This window comes from Amblyomma americanum, chromosome 2 (genome assembly GCF_052857255.1).
Source record: "Amblyomma americanum isolate KBUSLIRL-KWMA chromosome 2, ASM5285725v1, whole genome shotgun sequence".
Classification (NCBI taxonomy): Eukaryota; Metazoa; Arthropoda; class Arachnida; order Ixodida; family Ixodidae; genus Amblyomma; species Amblyomma americanum.
This window is the reverse complement of record NC_135498.1, coordinates 96,489,428-96,510,702: the sequence shown is the minus strand read 5'-3', so window position 1 is coordinate 96,510,702 and position 21,275 is coordinate 96,489,428. Positions and strand designations below refer to the sequence as shown.

At 43.1% G+C, this 21,275-nt stretch overlaps 1 protein-coding gene across 4 annotated transcripts in view; it reads left to right on the top strand.

Moving 5' to 3' along the window:
* LOC144121647 (caspase-14-like) overlaps window positions 1–20,146 on the top strand; it is a 53,829-nt gene extending 33,683 nt beyond the window's left edge. The window contains exons 2-8 of one of the 4 annotated variants that reach the window (XM_077654969.1): window positions 1,140–1,254; window positions 7,916–8,083; window positions 9,790–9,981; window positions 10,985–11,061; window positions 11,633–11,803; window positions 16,559–16,781; window positions 19,345–20,146. In XM_077654969.1, coding sequence (XP_077511095.1) covers window positions 9,882–9,981; window positions 10,985–11,061; window positions 11,633–11,803; window positions 16,559–16,781; window positions 19,345–19,781 — 1,008 coding nt within the window. In that variant the 5' untranslated portion in view covers window positions 1,140–1,254; window positions 7,916–8,083; window positions 9,790–9,881 and the 3' untranslated portion in view covers window positions 19,782–20,146. Of the gene's footprint in view, window positions 1–1,139; window positions 1,255–5,681; window positions 5,978–7,915; window positions 8,084–9,789; window positions 9,982–10,984; window positions 11,062–11,632; window positions 11,804–16,558; window positions 16,782–19,344 lie in introns of those variants that run through there. The other 3 variants (XM_077654968.1, XM_077654970.1, XM_077654971.1) reach the window with 3 other exon arrangements.
* Window positions 20,147–21,275: the final 1,129 nt, after the last annotated feature.

Here is a 21,275-nt window from a genome sequence, read left to right as displayed (position 1 = left end):
TGTGGTCAAGTTTTGCATTTTATGTAGGCTCCACTGTAGGAGTTATTCCGCACGGCTCCTGTAACTTTTTTCCTGATATTATTTTTTTATTATGCACAACTCGAACACTGGCGAATTTGCTGCTTTGCATACTAAGGCTTAAAAAGGCGTATACTAAAGAGGTGAGACTAGTAATTCCAGAGAGCATTCTCGGCTAACTTTCTGCAGAGCCTCTTTGGCATATTATTCAGTGCTTAGCAGGTTTTAACAGCAAGGTCGTCTGGGTATGAATGTTAAAATTCATCTGCAGATGGATGATTCTTGTGGACGCACATCAATTCTAGAAGGAGCTCTTCCATGCCAACGGCACCTCGTTGCCAGCGAGCAGCGCGTAACTTCCAGCGGGCGTCTCCCCGCTTTATGTGTGGACTTCGCTTCAAGGCGTGCGCCCTTCGCAGACCTAATTCGGAATAAAGGCACTGTGTAACGGTTGCCGTGTCGGCCGGTCGTCACTTCTACGCAGTCCACGCAATACACCTACGGGGGCATAAATTTACAGTCCGGCGAGCGGCGCCAAATACGCAAACGATCGTGCAACTCGCAGTAACGCGCGCGGTCCAGTATTGAGCCCGGTGCCAGTGACCTGTTGAGAAAAGATTCGGCGAAAAAAAGACGACAACCACGAATTGCTCCCCTATACGCATTTAGCGACAGCTTCAACTTAAAAGCATGAGCTGGAAGTGCGCTCTGATCCCAGCTGTTGCAGTTTATGCGTGTCGACGTTGTGATAGCAAAGGCGAGTATGAGCAGAACAGCTGCGCAGGAGTTTCGCACGTTAGTATCCTTAGGAGAAGATATTAGATACTAGGAGACATGAAATCGTGCCACCAGAACTGGCGAAAAAAGTACTGTTGGTGTGATTTTTCCAGATCACAGAAGGATCTCAATGAGGCCAAACCTGAGGAGCCGATCGTTGCAGCACCGGGCTGAATTTATGGAATGATGTGTCAATGCGTTTACATAAATTTCAGAACAGTGCAGATATGTTTCCCCGTTTGCTTTTTTGGCTTTTGCGGCTCTATGAGCGTTATGCTGACACGTTTTCATTAGGCTGACGAGAGGCGTCTGTTATTCGACCTCCACTCTTTGTTTCTTGCCAGCGCCGGTAGGTGTCGGATGGACTGGAGAATTCTCGAATAGCCTCCGCCATGATAACCTCACGGATAGCTGCAGTGCAGACGGACAGTACCAGCACCCACCAAGGCCACAACCAAGGTTTGCCTGTTTCGTTCCTTCTGTGCCATACGTGAGCACGCACTGCAAAAGATCCTTGCCACCCAGCCCGCTTTCGTGGTGCAATCAGTGCCGCTTTGGCGGAAACGGCTTCACTATTTTTTTTGCGGGAATTTTAAGCAACGGCCAAAGGCTTCTCGATATCTTCCACCTTGCAGTGCTAAGGTCAAATGCTACGGGCGAAATTCAGCGACAGCTGGTATAGAATTGGTTTGGCAATTTAGGTAAATCCCACCCTCCGCTGTTTCTGTCTCTTTTCCCCGAAATGAGAGAGAGGGATCTTCCTGTGCGCACTGTCACCTGCCCCGGTTGGTAGGTCGCGGCCACTGAACTCAATTTAACTGAAGTCAATTAGGTAAATTTAAACTATTAGGTTAAGTAAATTATTCACTAAGTGTTAAGTTCTTACTGCTGACGATGAGATTGCATTGTAGAATGCAGGTTAATAAGGTTAAATTAAAGTTGTAAGAGCTTTCAATGTAAACAAACCAAGTGGCAGCAACTTGTGAGTTCCTCCAACGCTACAACGAGTGCCTACTCTAAGAACTTTTGAAACGACCAGTGAATTATCAGTCACGAAAGGAGACTACTGTAGGGAGGAATAAGATTTGCGTAACGAGCTGCAGCTCTAGACTTACTCACACGGGTCATTTGCTAGAACTCTTATTCTGGGGCAACCATGTTTGACGATTTAGGATCCATGTGCGTGGAACGTACGCTGTCCGCCTGATATAGGTAATCTTGGCCAGATAGTGAAAGCACGGTACGTGGTTCGAGCACTTTCTTGATGGCAACGTCAGCCCGTAGAGCAGGGCCTGAATTACAATCAGCGCATTCTAACAGCGCTTCTCGACAGACAATCGCAGACTGTTGAAGAGGGTATCCAAGATTCGTTTACATCTCTAGGTAATTCCCCGGTTTCAACCTTTGTTTTGAAGCAGAGGCCTCGTGGAGGATATGTGCTTATGGAGATTTAAATCGTGAAAAGCCTCAGGAAACCCAGTGCATATTCATAGTACAGCATTCAAAACTAAAATTAATCAGTTGTTTTTTCTCACAAGCATACTTTCACTTAGACTCGAGGGCTAATGAAAATATGATAAACGACTTAAGATTTCCACCAGAGTGAACAAAGAGGTTTAGAGATCACGATATATTGTTTACTGAGGTCGTATAGAAACAACGTTTGGGGTCGGTAGGTGAAATCATTAGGTCAGCTGCAGTTTTTCGTGTCAGGTGGGTGTGGTGGGGGAGCAAAGGCGAGGTCGGTTCTAGTCTGGCAGGCTGGGGCAAAGCCTGGCGGCGCGGACTAGGAGCCCGCAGCCAACGGAAGACGACAGACACCGGCCTCCAATGCACAATGGCTAGGAAGATGAGAGTTGAGTGATGCCCTGCAAGCTCTACGAAGTCTTATTGGAGTTAACTCAGCAGCAGGTGTGAAAGGCCATAGTCAGAGAGCACAGTAAACCAGGTCACCCCAGCACCAGCTGCAGCGACCTCGGCTTAGGTTAGGGGACGAAGGGAACGTTGTTCTGTCGTAGTGCTGCTGACGACGACAAAGACGTTGCAGCTCGTGATGGGGTGACCAGAGTTTTGTGTGCTGCCTGACGGCGGCCTTTCGCGCTTGCAGCTGATTTAACTCCCTTAACAACGTAAATAATTAATAAAGAATTTAGAATGCGTAAACTACCGAAAAACTTTGAGACAAATCAAGAAGAATTTTTTACAGAAACAACTGCAGGGCAAACGGCACTTCCATAAAATGCTGAATAAAGAATGTATAAAAGAGGCACAATTGCAGCAAAGAACATACCTGCAAAACATACACGCTGTGTGGAAAACATTTTTATAGAAATACACAGTTTCAGTCGGGTTGCAAAAATATATCTTATCTGTACACTGTAATTACTCATTGAGTATAGAAGTAGTGGCAAGTTTTAACTAATGCTCTGTCGTCCGTAATTGGCTCGGGTTTGCGGAATGATGAAATGATTTGTGTGCGTGTGCTGTAATTGTCAAACTTGTGTTCAAGCCTGTACATTTGCTTGAAGAACATGACTGGATATATAACTGTAATCCTGTAACGCCTTAATATGGTTTGTTTGTATAGCTGCGGAATAGGAATTATTTTCAGTTGATGAAAAATGCTCCTGTAGGTGCGTCTCGAGAAACGTTCAGTTATTCTAAGGGCTCGATTTTGTAGATTGTGAAGTTTGGTAGCGTTCGAAAAGCTGGTGGTTCCCCAAAAAGAAAAGCAGTAACCTATAACGAAAGAAAATAGTGACTGAACGGTAATTTTTTTAACAGATTGCGGCAGAAAATAATACCGAAATGTGAACAGATACCCACTACCTTAGTTTTTTTGTTTATCATAGTGTCTATATGTTTATTACATAATAAATGTTGATTGAAATACACTCCAAGGCTTTTAAATTCAGAGACGAGCTCAATTTTAGCTGACCCTAGCCACAGTGAAAAGCCTACAAAATTAATGATCCTATTTCTGGGCCGGAAAAATATTGCTTTAGTTTTGAAGTATTATTTTTTAAGGAATTAATGATTCTCCATTCGTGAAGGGAACGCGAACACTGATTCGCCTGTCCGAACAGATAATATACATGAGTTAATTTTAAAAAAAGGCTTGTTTCTTCAGCACATATTATAAATGTGCATTTGTTATCTAGACTTATAATATCATTTATGTAAAGGTTAAATAACCAGGGGACCCAATATGCTTCCTTGAGGGACACCAGCTCGCACAGCCTGTATATCGGAAAGCTGATTGCCAATCTTCACCTACTGACAACGGAAGGTTAAGATCGGATTAACTGGAAAACGATGCCCGGAAACCTCATGTGTATAGCTTGGCTATTGAAGTCTCATAGTTGATCCGGTCGACCGCTTTTGAAAAGTCCACAAATATGTCCAGGATAATATATCTGTTTTCAAATTATTCAAGTAATAATTCTGTCTGTACAAGAAGGGGCGTCTCTGTCGATCTACCTTCTCTGAAACTGTGTTAGCATGTAGTTATTAGCTATGCAGTGTTTAACGCAATGGCTGTGTACCATGCAAAAAATCATGTGCCAAAGTTGGTGTTGGTGCATGCATTTCGCATGTAAAATCAGCCGGCGATGGCGAGTGGCGACACGTGTATATCTCTGTTTTCTATTTTATAATGGCTCCGTTTTCGAGGTCAGCAGTATCTCTTTGATTAGAACGGGGTACTTTGTTTTGACAACTGATGGTCGTTAAGGGTAACGGTGTGGAGTGCAAGTGCAGGCAAGCGTAGCACGGGTCGCAGAAAGCTAAGCGGTAGGATGAAAGTAAGTTTGCGGGAATAAGTTGGCCGCGGCCTGCAGAAAACAGGGTTAATTGAAGCGATAATTGTAAACACAGTCGTCCTGTAACGGGCGTAGTCATACTTATGACGATGATGTTGAAACAATCGATAAACACCAACTTCAATTTTCTCGCAGTGTTTCTTTAAACGCAACATACACTACAATCCCAGTTTTTCCTTTTTCTTTTGGCAGGCCTGCCTGGGATGTAATGCTGGCTTTATTTTTATCTGTTTGGCAGGAAGAGGCATTCATATTATGTGTAAATTCAGAGGAAGTATGTACAGATCTACAAAAGACGAATAAAGAGCACACTCGGTGGCACAATCGTTCGCTCTATTTTTTTTGCAGAACGTAGCCTTTTTCTTAGCGTTGCCTGGTTGTCTTGCCTAGTTATCTAGCCTGCCTACTTGTATTTTCTCTTGCAAAAGCTTCAAGAAATATTTAATAATCAAATAAAATACTGCGTTACTAAGGCACTAATCCCTCATCTTATGGTCGCGTAAGTGAAGAAAGAAAACGTTGTTTGGAATCTTGTCCATAAACTGCGCTGAAATATTTTACCGCCTCGCTCAGTGTCTATTTCTAAAAATCAAAAATAATTTGGTTCCCCTCGTATTCTTCAAATTTTTTGCATCCAGGAATGTGCTGCGATAAAAATTAGCGCCATTCTTTATTCGATGGCCTGATGTATAATTTATGTTACTTTGTGGTTAGAGCAATACGGAAAAGGCTGCATATTTAAAGCTTTTCCTCTAACCTGAAATTTGGTTAGCGTTTTATCATGCCATTGTACAATGTTCAGCGCACCCATAAAACTCAATCGCTTCACATGTTTTGCGACCAGTTTGTTTTCCATCACATAGATGGCGCCCCAAGTCCGATAGCTCTGCAAATAGACGTAGTGTTGATAGCCCCTGTACTCGAGCCAGGCTGCAAGAACTTTTACTATTACCATATTTGGCAGTTTTTTTGGGCAATTTATCAAGCGCTAGTTATGTTTATTTTCTTATCTTGATATATCACGTGGCATATCTCTGTGCAACACTTCCTCTATAAAAGAAGCCCGAAGCGAACCAGGAACTAGTAACCTTCCGCTGTTATCTGGGTGTTGCGGCTCACTGGAGTTCCGAAGTTGGACGCCGTTTACTTGCGAGCATCATATCGTTCCCTGTGACGGTTAAGACAGAACAAAGCCGAAGTGGTTTATTTATTATCCCGCTATAAGCCCACAAACCTCCAAAGGGGCGTTTGTCGTCGCGAGCTGCTAGTAATTGCGAAAAAGTACATTACTTTTTGTAGTTGTTGAAAAAACTCACTAAACACAGACAAGCGATAGAGCTGCGGGAGTTCCAGATATTCAGGTGAGTTTGTTTGGTCTCCTGCGCCTATTAACCAGTTGCGAGCAAGGATTAGCGTGCTATGCAGTGGCACTGTTTTGTATTAGTAAGGATACAGCAACGCCTAACTCTTCGGTTAGTATCGGTAGGGATACAGCAAGGCCTAACTCTTCCGTTAGTATCGGTAGGGGTACAGCAAGGCCTAACTCTTCCGTTGTGGAAACGGCAGGCTGTGCAATAGACCTGTCAAAATCGGGCGGTTCTCTGTGAAGCGCCCGGTATGAATGAATGTATTCCCGTAAGCTACAAAAAACAGAATTATTTAGTTGTTTTGAAGTACTGGCTGTAATAGCCGCCAAACATATTCTTGGGGTTGTGCCCACGAATGAGAACGTAAGTTAATACGAGGGGTGCTTGTACTAAACCAAAATAAGAAGGCCTTAAACAAAAATAAAAAATACAACACGCTTCTTGAATCATTCTTTTCTCGTCAAATATCAGCTCTGTTACGACACTCCTAAGAAATGAGATAAGAGTTGGCTATAGTTGTACTTCAAAACAGCGCGGAAGGATTTATTTCTAAAATTCACTCGATGTTCTTACCGTGTGGCATTTGAAAGGCAATTATCGTGCGTCATTGAGAAGCTGAGCTCGTATTTTCAGAGTTAACAAATAAATAACACACAACAGTTCTCAGTTTAAGCTCCTTACTGCGCCAACAGTGCTTTGCGCAGATGTATAACTCTGCCTGTAAGGCAAATAATTGTGGCCGTTGAAACTGACAAATCTGGTAACGCGTGTTGGCACGAGCCCTCAATAACGGCAACACACAAAAAAAGAAATTCGTTATCCTAGACACCAATAAAACTTGATTCACCAGCGACATCCGACACCCAGCGAGACCCAGTGACACCCAGCGACATCTGAGGGACATCTTTGCACTTTCTTGTTGTAAAGAATAATTGCTGTATTCACAAAAAAAAACTTTATACAAAATCTGAAGTGTTAGCAGCATTGTGCCCCGTCTGCTTCGTTTCAGCTCTCCTCGGCGAAGAACTTTTTCAGGCCTAATTTTCTTTTTTTTTATTGAGTTTTTAGAATTTTCTCACTAGCTTTGTGCGCTTTGAATTCGGCAATATAGGGTTCTTTTTATCACTGCAGAAGTTTTTGTTCGTCTATATAGTTATTTACTTGCACGCCTAAGTGCGAAAGTGAAGCTGTTTGGATAGAAATTACATAATAAAGCTCTTTCTTGCAGGAACTTCTTTCTTCTAGTTCCTTCTTTGTAGTTCCTTCTTGTAGGCAATTTACTGATAATTTTGTTTCCAAACAGTTCCAATTTTACTGGCGCACCAGCCTGCGACATTTAGGGAGTGCTTCGGTTAACAGGAATGAACTGTTCCTGGTTTCTTACATCTGTTTTACTTCAGTGCTGAATATTTTTATTATGAATAAATGACCATATTTAAATGAAGTGGCTAACGCTTGTTCTGACCTCTGGCCCAACGCAAATCAAACGGACTGGAGCAGGAAGAAACTTCAACGTTTGGTGAACCCTGTGGCAGCTCCTGTAACCACCCTTGGCACCTTTAATGATAGCCTCCTTGTTTAATTAACTGAATTAAAAATGCCAGCGCATTTGAAAAACAACATATTATGCGTTAGTCTGTGCCACGTAGATGTTTTTAAAGCATGTTGCTCATAAAATGTGCGGGACTCGCACGTTTCAGGGAGGTATGGCACGGAGGTACCTATCGTATTTTACGAAAAAAATAAACAAGCATCAGTTTTTAAACTCGCGGCTTGACATGCAGGTAAGTCTATATGTAGGAGACTATTGAAACTATGCACATTTGTGCTTATTTATGCAGAGTGCAGTGCTGAAAAGTGAAAAAATTGGGTGTTCGCGAGATTTTCTCTCGGCCACCCCACTGAAGTCTTTTCATCACTGCCACTCTCCAGATACATAGCGTGGCATACCGGGAGACCGGCCCGTGAGTGATCGTTAACTGCTGCAAAGTTGGAAGCTCCGCCGGACGGCTGGTTGGAGACCTCCCACGTTTGCGGCAGACCCCTGACACCTCCAGCTAGGAGTGTTGCATAACCCTGCTAAGTCCGGGTGAAGCTCATGTAAGTTGTCAGCCGGTGCATATCTGGGTTTCAGTGTTTTCCTGATTTTTCGATATGGGTTACTGTCAGCAATGTTTTGGCAGCTGTTTAATGGAGCATTTTCGACAGGCATGAGCTTTTTATGGGGTCACATTACAAGTTAAGATTCATCGTTGCAGCACAAGTTGTACCTAAACGAACGCCAGATAATAATCTTTCAGTGAAAAGAATGACTTGCTTAGGGTTCTCTCGGTGTTTCTGGCCTGCTGCAAGACCTCACCTCGTGCTGGTTCATTATATAGTCCTGCATATTTAGCGCGCGTGCTTTCGAGGTAACTCAGTTACTTAAATTTTGTTTGCAAGCTTCATTTTTCTACCTGACTGTGTACGATTTCTTCCCTTTATATAGTTTTGCAGAGCAGGAAGAGACTACACAATGTTGAAACTATTCATGCTCTGGAAAAGGACTAGTGAATTCGAAGAAATAATGCCTAAAAAAGAAGCAGATGTTGTAAAAAACGAAGTAAAAAATCAACGGGGAATTTCAGAGCTTTTCCAGTGTCGCGAGCTTATCCAGTAAGACCGCCTGTATGTTGTTTCAAGCCTTCTCATTGGTTACACAATACAATATTGCATTGGTCAGCGAGGTTAGTGTGAATGATGTGGCATACACCGACATAAGCATTTGTCGTGTATTAGTTCGGGCCGCTTCGGAGTGGGAGATAATTGAAGAATTGAAAAACGGACCTAGACGCCGTAGAAGTCTTGTCGACAGAGCAGTGACAGGCTTCATTGTGACGAGAATGCATTCACGAAGAAATCAGCAAGGTCCTTTTTTCTTTTTTTTTCATTGTCAATCCTATTTTCAGCCCGTGTCTGTAATAAGCAAGCATGCCACCTTTGATTCCGAAGCAGCAACGCAGTGAAGTCCGTTGCAAAATTGACGTTCTTGAGATTGCTCTACGTGAAATTTAAATGAGTGGTGATATAATTAATTTACAGTTCTACCGTCTAAAAAATGACGTCCATGCAGGCCGCATCGGTCACAATTATTTGCGCTTGTATTCACGTGATAGCGATCATTCCAAAAGGAAATCAGAGGCGGACACGAGAGTATCTGCCAATGTTGAGCACCCCCTCTACAAAAACAACTGAATTCCGAAGGCATCTATGTTCTATAAATATATTAATTCGAGGAATGTGAGTTGTTGTGGCTGGATGCAGCACAAGAATGAAGCAGGATTTGCCCCTCAATAGGTAAGCTATGAACAATGGTCTGGAAGGTTTATCATGACGTCACGGTAAACTGCAGCAGGAAAGTGCTGGCAGGAGTAAGATGGCTGACAGAGAGGGCACTGATTAGAAGGCATAGTGCCATGGAGCTCTGCCACGTTGTTTTGCAGCTATACCGCTATCGAGCCTATTACATGTATGACCGCGGATTCAGTTGCATCAGGGCGAGAAAATACAAACTGTGAGAACCTCGTTTTTCGAGCTGGTACGAATAAATAAAACTCGCCGCAAGTGCCAGGACTCAGAACACGGTCTCTTAATTCTTTGACCCCTTGTTTTCATGTGATAAATATCAAAAGAAATCCGCAATTCGAGAAAATGCGTTACAGTGTTACTAATCAATGTTCTTTTTTATGGGCAGAGCACAGTTTTCATTAAAAGGCAAAGGAATTACGCACGCTTCATTTTCGTTCTGATTTTTCACTGCGATGCAGGAATTCCTTCGTCCGACAGTGGCATCTTGGTGTTCCACGAAAGCGTCGTTTTTACTACGGTCCGCCTGCTGGCAGTTTCAGCCTTCGACGAGATGCCCACGCAGCCTTTCCACTCCACTCCACCTTTAGCGGGGAAACCTGCAGCACAGCAGAGTCAACTAACCAACGCGATTTGTTACCACACTACCACAGGTTAGAACTACGCATGTTACGCAGGAAATTGACACCCGGCAATTGGAGAAAGGTGCTTGCGAGATGCAATGCGCAGCCTTGGAGCCATTTGACTTTGTTGCAAGTGATGATAACCTCTTTTGAATGCGGAGGGTCTTGTAAAGACATACTAATTGCTGTTCTAGTTCCAGCTTCAGTTAGCACCATTCAAGTGCCAGTTGATGCTTTCATCTTCCAAAAGGCTTCAAAGTGAACAAAAATCCACTACGTGCTATTTCTCCTAATAGCCATCAAAAGGACATGGTTCTGTCTTGACCTATAAGTGGCGGCATTTAAATTTCTCAAAGCACGTTGCTGGCTGGTCACGTTTCATAAATTTATATGCTGAGCTGGCAGCAGATCTTAGCAAGAAGAATCGCTCAAAATATGCTATAGCATGCCGGGTACGTTGAACTAAGTAATAAAAGGGGCCTGCATTCCCAATTTTTTACTCCTTCCAAGTAGGGCTACAGAGAACCTCCTCATGCTCTCAGTCCATTTCACAGTAGTACAATCGGCAGCAAAAGTTACCGGGGTGAGAATTTTAGTTATAAAAACATTTTATCGCCTCTATGGACTCAGCTATCTGGTGATGTTGCTAGCTAATGTACACCTCTAGTACCTCAAGACATTTCAGGCAGTTGGATGATAAGACTTCGCATAAATAAACTTTCTCCCGCCATTCGACTGCCATGAACATTTGCTGCCAATGTTCCTTATAGCATCCAGGCTCAGGCGAGGGCACTGAAGAAGGAAGGGTGCTCCGAACAGTCCTGTGATTAAAATGGGGACAAAAACTCATTAACGCAGATGAAGATAAGAGACTACAATTTTACGGTTACAGTAAACAATGCTACCTATTGTTTAGGAATAGGTGTGGCAGTTTGCTGCGCGTCGTTGTGTAAGCAGGATGATTGTTCTGCCTTAGTTCTTTTTTAAATATGCCTAGGATAAATAAATCCCGCTAAATACTTCTACTTCTCAGGTCATGCAAGAGGTATGAATCCTGGCTGCCTTGAGATGAAGGTGACATCGGCCAGAAACCGGATGACCGGAGAAAACGTGAGATCATCGTCACTTATTTCTTCTGGTTCAGAAAGCATTTCCATGATTTTTCAGGTGCTGTCCACTCGGGCTTTTACCTCATTGAGACGTTTTAGATCTTCATCAGGCTCACACCCAGTTTGACAATAGTAACATCTCCCACAGTGGTATGGCCGTGTCTTCTGGTAGCCGCATGCAGTAGAGGATTTTAGTTTACATTGACCATTAGATTTTAGAGCTAACCCATGAGCGTGAAACTCTCACTATTTCTGCTTGATGAGCCGTCGGTATAGTGCAAGTAGAAAGTACAGAGTTTGCGCCTCTGCTTTAAAACAATAGAATTCCTGGCTATTGGATTGTGTATGTTTCAGTGGTTGTGTCTGTATGAGGTGGTTGGAGTGCGTATGGTTGCACCTCATAGGAATGGCCCTTCGTAGGAATGGCCCTGAATAATGGCCCTGAATGGCCCTGAATGGCCCTCGTAGAAAAGGCCCTGACTGCGTAATACATTACGCACTCAGCACTCGCAATAACTGGTCCGAAACATTCGAAAACTTTCAAAAATTTTCGAACGATTTTTGGCCTTCAGGTATACCGCATGGAGAACTCACCTCGAGGCAAGTGCATCATCATCAACAACGTGGAGTTCCACAACCCCGATCACTGGCGCCATGGATCGGATGTTGATGCAGACCGCATGGAAACCTTGTTCAATGCTCTGCACTTCGACTGCGACGTTCGCCGAGATCTCACTGCCAAAGTAAGTTATCCACGCTCAGTATGGCTTTCTTCTTTTTTGTTTTACTCTTTTTAACATTCTCACACCTCATTTAAACCATATTTGCGAATGCAGCCCAAATATCCGCATAACCAGGTTTTATTGTTGTGTACCTTCGCTTACACACCCACATATCCCCCCCCCCCCCGTTATTTATGTCCTTATTCAAGGGGAAAGTACCATGAAATTATTTTTAATCTTTTCTAGTCGAAATATTGTGACAACTGATCAAGTAATTTTAGCATTATTGTTTATAGCATAAGTTGCTTTACGAGCCTACACTTCAACTTTTGCGTGTCCATCCTCGATTGTCAGCTGATTGGTCATTGCCAGATCAAATGTCAGTCTATCCTTGATCGTCACTTGCGCTTACCTTGCACAGAGGCAGACTTGTGCACCAGCGCATTCGTCGAAAATCATGAAGCAGGCCAACGTCCTATCAGGAGCTTGGGCTCTAATATTTTTATTGTGCTTTAGTGGGAACCCACGTTTGTAATACAGGAATACGGCGAACTGGATAATAATTGAGTTCCGATGTGCTTGAAGCTCAAGCTGTAGCCTCGTACAGTAGAAGGGTCTCAGTGGGACCATCGCTAAGGAAAGCGCAATGCAAAGTTACCATATAAAGGAATATCCAAATTTATTCCGTGCAGTGGGTTACTCATGGCGTAGCACTGATTGAGATGAAGCATTTTTTTTGAGTCCCTTAACAGATTTGATCGTACATAAAACATCCGGTAATAGGCGTTAAGCTGCTCCTGAAATCCCTATTTATGGGCAAACCTGATAAATTAGCAATTTATTATAGAGGGTTAAGCCTGTCTTTATCCGCGTTAAGCCTACTTTAGAGCATGGTCAGTGATTAAAATACGTCGCGTAATGCACTGTTGCCGCTTTTCAATCGCCAACTTTTATGCTACTACGATTTAAAGAGTATATGGCATTAAAACACTGGGACTGAGACAAGCCGTTCTAAATGGTGGAAGGCGGATTTAATTTATAGAAGTGAAGAAAAATTACAATTTGCCAAAAAAGGGTTAGCAACGCGATGCGCCTTCTAAAACCTCCAACCGCGCTTAACACTGTTTAATCTGCTGCGAGTTTCTTTTATGAAGCAAATTCTTTATGCATGCAATAAGAGTAAGCGTATTGGAACACAAAAATGCGCTCGGCTGATTTAACATGAACGTAAGTATCGCCACCCGCCAAATCTACATGCGCAGCGAAGAAACTTTTGCTCATAAGCAACGTGTTCAGGGCTTGTGAAAGCATTCTTACGTTCAGCAAAGAACTCTGTTCGTTGCTTTTGGTGCCGCTATGTCGGCGCGCACGCAGGCTCTGCCGCCACAACGGCGGTAGTGTTATCTTTGAGCAGTGCTCCGGTTTCAGCGTAAGAGCGACCCTTATGGGCGTGCGGCCATATCTTTTCGCTCAGGAAGCTTTTACACTTATCAGAGCCGCGCTTACCCCTCGTTTCCTTCTTTCCTGCACCCTTCGCCGCTTTGCCCTGCTGGGCTCCTCGCCATTGCCAACAGCGATCTTAGGTTCACACTGCATGAAGAGCTGACATAAAGAATGATAAACGAAACTGATGCATAATGAAAGAGAGATCTGCTTCTAAGCATCACAAGACGAGTGCCATAATAAGACCGCTAAATTTCACGGCAATCATAATTTCCGTCTATTAATTAGATATGAAAATGCTTTCCCACAGGTCCGAAGATGAAGGCGAAGTGCTAAACAGATTTATTGCAAATCCTTTATACCTAAGTATTTTTAAGGAAATACGCACATGTAATAGCATTTTAGCACCCATTAAAATACACATAGAGGTCGATGTCCATCTCAAATCTTTGGCTAATACATGCGTCACGGATAGCTGTGTAGATTTCCTGCTAAAAATTGTTTCAATCCCGCATGCATACGCTTTGCCTCTCCATTCAAGGGGGATGAGTTCCCCTGCCAAATAGCTGCCAACAAATTTGGGCGCCTCTGGAGAGCTTTTCCGAAATAACTGCGTTTTAGGAGCAAAGAGTGGTAAATTGGGTTTTCTTGTGCACTCCAGTGCAGTGTACGTACGTGCAATTATCCCGTGTGACCATAATGTTGTTTTGCAGTGCTGTTATCTCAGAGTGCGGCTTGATCGTAGCGCTATTTTGGCAGTTTACTCTTTGCCGCTGTTCACCTTACCGCGGAAACCATTTTTGGCAGCCCATGCTGAGCCGTCATGTAGCTCAAACTCGTTGTAGTTTATTGCACTGCTCCAAATCGATTCAAGCCGATCCAAGTGAATGCAACGTAATAAAAGCCGACCCCATCCGCAAACCTGCTTAATTGCAACACATCTGTGAAACAAGTGCTGCAGATTGTAATGGGTTTTTCAGGAGCTGATTCTTGGTCGGCTGATTGGCTTTATTGGAGCATAATTGCACTCTAACCACCTGAAAACCATAAAAGCAGCATGAACGGTGACTCTGTTTTGGTAAGTTCTTCCCTGAAATGTGCGAAATACACACATTAGTTCCTCACAGGGTTACAAAGTGAAGAAAAAGGAATGAGCACTGTTGAAGAAAATCATTGAACAAATTAAAATAAACCCGGATGCGAACCACAAGGATGCGAAAACCGAATTCCAAGCACGAGATCAGGATGGAAAGCGACAGTTACTTGATTCGTAGAAAAAAACAATACTAAAATGCTGTGTCGGTGCATGTAACCCGTTCTTTACTAAACATGAACTGATGTGTAAATGGTTGTAAGCGAGATCGACTGCTGCGCCGGCGATAAGCAGTTTAATTCACAGGCTTCGAAATTAGGTATTTTAGTTTTTTGCGTGAAATACTTCCGAGCTACCTATGGGTACACATATTGCTGGATGAGTTGAAAAAAAATTATTTAGGAGAATCACATCAGTAGCAGATAGAATGCATCCAGAGTGGAACCGAATTTTCTAACCTTGAGTCGCAAGAAGTGAGGAGAGAAAAGCAATGTCTTCATTGCACATTGCCCAAATGTACAAATGTAACACAACGAGTTAACCGTGAGGTATTCTCAGCGGCAACTCGTTTTCACAGCATGTAGAAGTTGACGGCTATGTCACGTACCTCATAGAGAAATTACGCTGGGGATGGCGCATAGCGGTCAGTATTAAACTCAATTTGAGAGCAATAATTTGTCTTTGTGACCTCGCAGTTTTAGCTGAGCGCGTAATGGGTGACCGTGAAAGTAAAAGATCAGCTTTTAATACAGCCGTTTTGAATCAGTCATGCTATGAGACGCTTTTTGAATGTTGTAAACTCCTGAATTTTGTTAATTTCTTCTACTGCTAAAATAATCCCTTGAGTAAATGTATTGTTGCAGCAATAATGCTATTACATGTCTTTTTTTGTGCTGCTGAACTTCGCAGTTTTTGACAGCTGCGCGATGCCTCTGTTTAAGGAAATACGCTAATAAGTAAGATCATTTGAATGTACGCCCCGCATATGTTGGAGTCGTACGCACTCAATGACTACTGCAGTTTTTATCCTACTCTAATTTCTAGCACCATTTATTTAGGTGAGCACACTTTTAAGCGCAGAGATTCATTCAAAACGTGCTTACATCAACTCTTTGGAGTAAGATAAAATTGTGTAATTTTAATATATAACTTATGTGTACTCTATAGAAGTCAGGTAGGTTCCAGGATGGGGAAGGTTACTTGCCCCACCGCTTGCTTTCAAACCTTTAGAGTAATAAAAATAAATGACCGTAGTTCGCAGGTCAACAGATTAAAACGTTGTAAACAGCAAGGCATTGTTAAAAAGTATCTTTTTGTTTTTGAAAAAATAATGAAAAGTATACAAACAGATTCTTGTCAACTATTTTATCTCTTTATTAGGTGGTCGTGAAAAAAATTGTCCCTACCACCAGATGGTATGCACCAGGAACATGGATAGCCCATGGCCTCATGTAAAGGCTTTGTCTCTGATATATGCGTGCCATACACGTCTTTAAATAATATATGCAAGCCTCAAAGAGTAAAGTTGAAGGAAATTTACCACAATATAATTAGTTTTTAGAACTATTTGACGTGGGTTAGAGTGATAAAATAAAGATAAATATGCTGTTGCTAAAATTCACACAAGAAAGCGAAGCTCTTCTGCGTATGAGATTATTCTTTGTAATTTGCATTGAACGCTAAATAACTTTTAAACCGAGCCCTTTTATACATCACAGCCCTAGTAACACTCAGTGTGACGATAAAACAATTGACAGTATTGAGAAAGTTTTACGCAACGTGTCCTTCCAAATTGGTTAATATTGAAAAATTTCCTGAAATTCCTAAGGAATTAACTACGCACGATGTGGTAACTAGGACACGTAATTCCTTTGTTTCTTTCAGAGAGATCGTGTTTTCGGCCCTCATTCAGTAACGCTGTTGTGCATACTGAAGGTTTGCCTGATACCGGCATAAAATCTGACTAAGCCTAAGTGTAAGACTGATACCGGCATAAAAATAGATCTAACACAGAAGCTGATTTACACTTAGATCCTTGAAATTAGGATTAGTAGTAAATGTGTACTCTATTGGTAATGTTAAGCACGGCAGAGAGCGCTAACTGTGCTCATCGTTTTGCGGCTGCGATGTCAAAACTTAACCGATTGAGCCTCACGCTAACCTTCATATGATGCAGTCGAATCGCCTTTCAAATGGATAAGCTAAGCATCGAAATGCGGCTCACATTTGTGATTGCGCAGCAAATGAAGGCGGTTCTCGAGGAAGCGGCCAATCCTGACCACCACAGGGACGCCGACTGCTTGGTGGTGGTTCTGATGTCCCACGGAATGTGGGACTACATTGCTGGAGTAGATGGAGTGGTACTGCGTCTGCACGAAGACATCTATGATCTATTTAGCAATGAGAATTGCCCCACTTTGATGGGGAAGCCGAAAGTCTTCATCGTGCAGGCCTGCCGTGGGCGTGAGTACACCCCTCGGTCATTGTCTGTGCACTGTCTCCACTACTCTTATTCAACTAATTGGTGCTTCTCTATGCACCACGGGCAGTGCTATATACGCAGCAGCTATTGTCTATATATTAATGGGCTTTCAAGCAGACAGGTAAAAATTACAAAACGGTCAATAGCTAAAGCAGTGCCTACTCAAAAGAAGAAAAATTATAGTCAGAGCCCTAAACCATTGTTCTTTAATACAAACCAGCGGCAACGTTTCGAGCGTAATTAATTACTTCCGGACCTTGAAAGCAACGATACGGTATGCTTCAGTTGTTCGTTACTCAGGGTCTGCTCACAGGAAAAGGCGGAGACGATGACGGCAAAAGCAACGAACCTCTTTTTGATTGCGCAGTTGCATATTGAAGAAGTTCTTATCTGTCGACAAACGAAACTACTGCTAAGCTTGACAAGACCTTGTAACTTCTGCCCTGCTTCACTGGGTCGCGTTGATGTGCGTGTAAAGGAGCTAGAAATGTGGGGCATCCGCTGCAGAAAGCGCTTCCGAAAACAAAATTCATCACCCGCTCCTATTCTCAGCACGCCTCTTTCGGACCTGATTTGTTTGTCTAGAACTTGTGCTCCTTGCTTGTAGAGTTTTTGCAATACAACTTATCCCTGGAAGAGGCGGCATGGTGCTACTTGCAGAGACGATGAAGAAAAATTCAACTTCATAGCAGGTGAAAAAACTGGCCGACAGCGCTGGCTTGGGCAATTTTGCTTCTGTAGCACCACTGTGCGAAATACGTGATTACCGAAACAAAACCCACTATCATCAATTGTTCTAAGGTCACAGTGGTGCAAAAAATTGTGCAAGGTGCAGAATTTCATTTTGAAGGAAAAACACACCGGGAACAAGGACAAAGTAAGAAGAAAAGTACTCCATAGGCGCTGTCTCGCAACTGAAGTTTCAGTCAAAAGGAATCAACTTCTATCACGTGAGAATACGGCGCATGTCCAGATATCATTCAAGGTTTACTTCACAAATTCCACTGACCGATGAACTCCAGTTTCTAGATTTATAGCTTTGGCTCAAGGAGGGCCGCACAAGTTGGATCAGGAAGCAACGCTCAAAATACCTGTATTGAATTTCTCTTCAGAACACTAAACATTGGTAAAAAATGTCAGCCCTCTCATGCCTGCGTTCTGCGCTCGTTAAATCATCTACATATTCCATCGCAGAATGGGTTTCATTGTAGGTGCATTGAGTGGCCATGGCAGGATTTCCACAGTCGGTCCTAAAAATAGCATCGGAGAAATTGATTGCCATCGCCATGGGTCACCGAACCACGAATCCGTAAGGTGAAAGAACGCGGAAGTGAAAAAGAATAGTGACCATACCCTATGTTCATCGCATGACGCGTAATCTAAGAAATATTCGCCGCCGATTCAACGTCAACGTTAACACGTTAACGCGCTCGACACCCTTAAAGCTACAATGCCTAAATGTGATGACAGGTGAACATGTCGACGACAGGAAAACTTTTCACCCTTTTAAGTGCTTGGTGCGGCACAGGCAAAGCAGCGCGAAGAATCATGGTCAGAAGGATAAATATTCAGCTCTGTGTGTTGGAAAAATGGATTTTAAACCCGAATTTGAAGGAACCGTTTAATTATACCAGCATCGTGACCAACGCTGGAGAGAGATTGTGAAAGCTTGCTTCGTCAAAAAGAAAACAGGCATATGTATGAGCATGCCGTCTGTAACTTTGGATCATACAGAACACGGTTCCTTGGTAGCACCTGATGTTTCACAGGTCGTTTCGAAGTGTGTCATAACTGAATCCTTAGTTGATTGCCTAATAATTTCTGGTCGCGTGCCGTATTCTGTGGCGATAAATGTTTATTCGTTCTGATTGAATTGTTAGTTGCGAGATAGTGTCTGTGTTGTGTACTTTTTTTCGGTCTGCGTCCTTGTTCGCGCTGCGGTTTTTGCTTCAAAATGAACTTCGCTCTACTAGCCCAACTTTCCATCCTACTATAGATGTGAAAAGTCTGGTATTTGTGATGCCACCAGAAGCAATGTATAGCATCTTCTCTGTTTGTGTGGGCCTGTCCGTCGTGCCTTTCTAAGTTCTGAAATTCTTAGATTACAGGCTTCCTTGATTTCATAATGCCTGCTTCTCGGCAATATGACGGTTAACTGGTCAGGTACTGGAGGCTCGTCAAGTGTGCGAGAATAAAGAGAAGTCCTTAATGTGCGGTACATTGTAATGTACCTGCAAAGGAACTGAACTGTGAGCAGCCACGTGATCGAAATACAGTAAATTGCAATCTGAGTACGCGTGCTATCACTGCTCAATGAAGAATATAAAGAAAACGAGATCTTCGAAACTGCCTTTTGCGGAATGGTCACAAATAGCGATTGATAACAGCAGCAGCGCAAATTAAAGCTAACTCTAGGAACTGTGAGGTGTATGTTTCTGAATTCATGGAGGCTAGGGCTAGGATGAATACTTGTTTCTAAACACTGCAGTTTTTAGCGTCTTACCGCCTAATTATGCGCTCTTCATATTACGTGCACTTTTTCAGCATACGAAGATTCTGGCACCTCGGGCCCCTTGGGCCAAGCGGACGCCATCCCAATGCTTCTATCCCAGGACGAGAGACCCAGCACCGAGCCAAGCACTCCACTGTATGCCTCTGGATGCTCAGACATGTGCATCATTTATGCCGCCAGTCCAGGCTACAAGGCGTACAGGGACGAAGTTACTGGCTCATTCTTTCTTACGACACTCTTCGAAGTCTTTTGCGAGTACGCTTGCGACGAGAACTTGGCAGATCTGATGTATCGAGTGAGCGGCATAGTTAAAAAGCACTGCGCCGCATCCGAGGAAGGACTTCGGAAGCAGACACCCAGCGTAGTGCATATCGGTTGGGAGAAAAAGCTCTACTTCAACCCTGGACTTTCAGGACCCTGTGATGACGAAGACTGTCAGCCGCATGTTTGCAAATGCTCCATCATGTGAGGTCATAGGGTACACTCCTTCAGCTAGGCTCCTCCTTTTACTCTGCTTGCAAGACGGAGCAGAGTGCCGTTGTGGTTACTATGACGAGCAAGGGGCAGTGTCAGGTGCCTGCCTATAAACAATTTGAGCTCTTGGCAAAATGACTGTTGGTCGCTTGTCCAAAGCTAATATCGGAGGCAGGAAGCGTCTAATCAATCTATAATTTCTGCTTCGATAATCTGTCCCGATATAGTGCTTCCTGCGTGTCAAAGCTATCGATCGCTCTTACTCGCCATGAACTCCCGCCTGCTGCGCATGCTCGATGCTGGCCACACTCTTCCTATATATTCAGTTCTGTGGTTCCAAATAAACGGTTGTATATCAAAGCTCGTGCATCCCATAAGTCTTCATTTATTGTGTCCTCGCTCCTTAATGCGCTGTAGCTTCCGTCATGCAAAAACCGACAAGCCTAAACTGCCACGTTACTCTTTGTGAGCTCTCCCTGCTGTATTTTCCGGCATTTAATCAACAGATAAGTGGCAGTCGGCGTCGTCCGGGTATTCATTTTTATTTCTTTATTACCTTCATTTCATGATATTGTATCCCATCAGAGATTTTTACACATGTGGATTTGATTGTATACACACTCAAGGGGTCGCGCATGCACTCACTTTTGAAAGAATACAAAAATAACGCAGGAAAGTATGAAGCAATCTTACATTCAAAATAAATAGGAGAATAACGCTTAATCGCCATTACAGGTTCACTTTATATATGTCGTAAGAGAAGAGTGGAAAATACACAAGAAGGCACAGAGGTAAGAAAAGAAAAGTGAATGTTTCGACAAGTACGTCAAATTTTGTTCCTTCACAACACAATTTGCCAGCTGTTTCAAACCATCTGCACTTCGACTCCACGTAGGTCGTCATAAAAAACGAAAACACCCTTAAGAATTTGGAGGACGCTTAAGCTTTGCCTTAAGAGTGTACGTGACAGCACCTTCTTTTTTTAATACTTTTCTTTCTCTCCTCATATCTAACCAACGACAAATCCCAAATCACATTACTGATCGCGATAATTGATTATGACAACTATTACCGATCGTGTTAGCGATTATTAATCCCATATAATGATTAACAATCACAACCACAATTTAGGCTACACTTGCCGACGTACTCTGTCGCTACATGCTCGTGCTCTGCACGCCATTGCTTTCAGTGCAATGAAGCAGCTTTACACTGTGTTTTCATTCTGCGCAATTTCTGACCAATTTATATTTCCTTTCTCTCTTAATTGCTATAAGATTAGTACACATCCCAAACACATGTTACTAAATCATATACACACCACAAAGCATTCACTGGGTTCTCCCTCCTACATGCCTGAACCAACGACCCTTCATGGCCTACAAACCGGCCCTAGTAGTCATAGCTATGCCTCGAAGGGTTGTGAGCTGGAGAGTGTTCTACCACTGCCTTCGTCTTGAAGAGAAATAGCGACTGATAAATAGGCGCT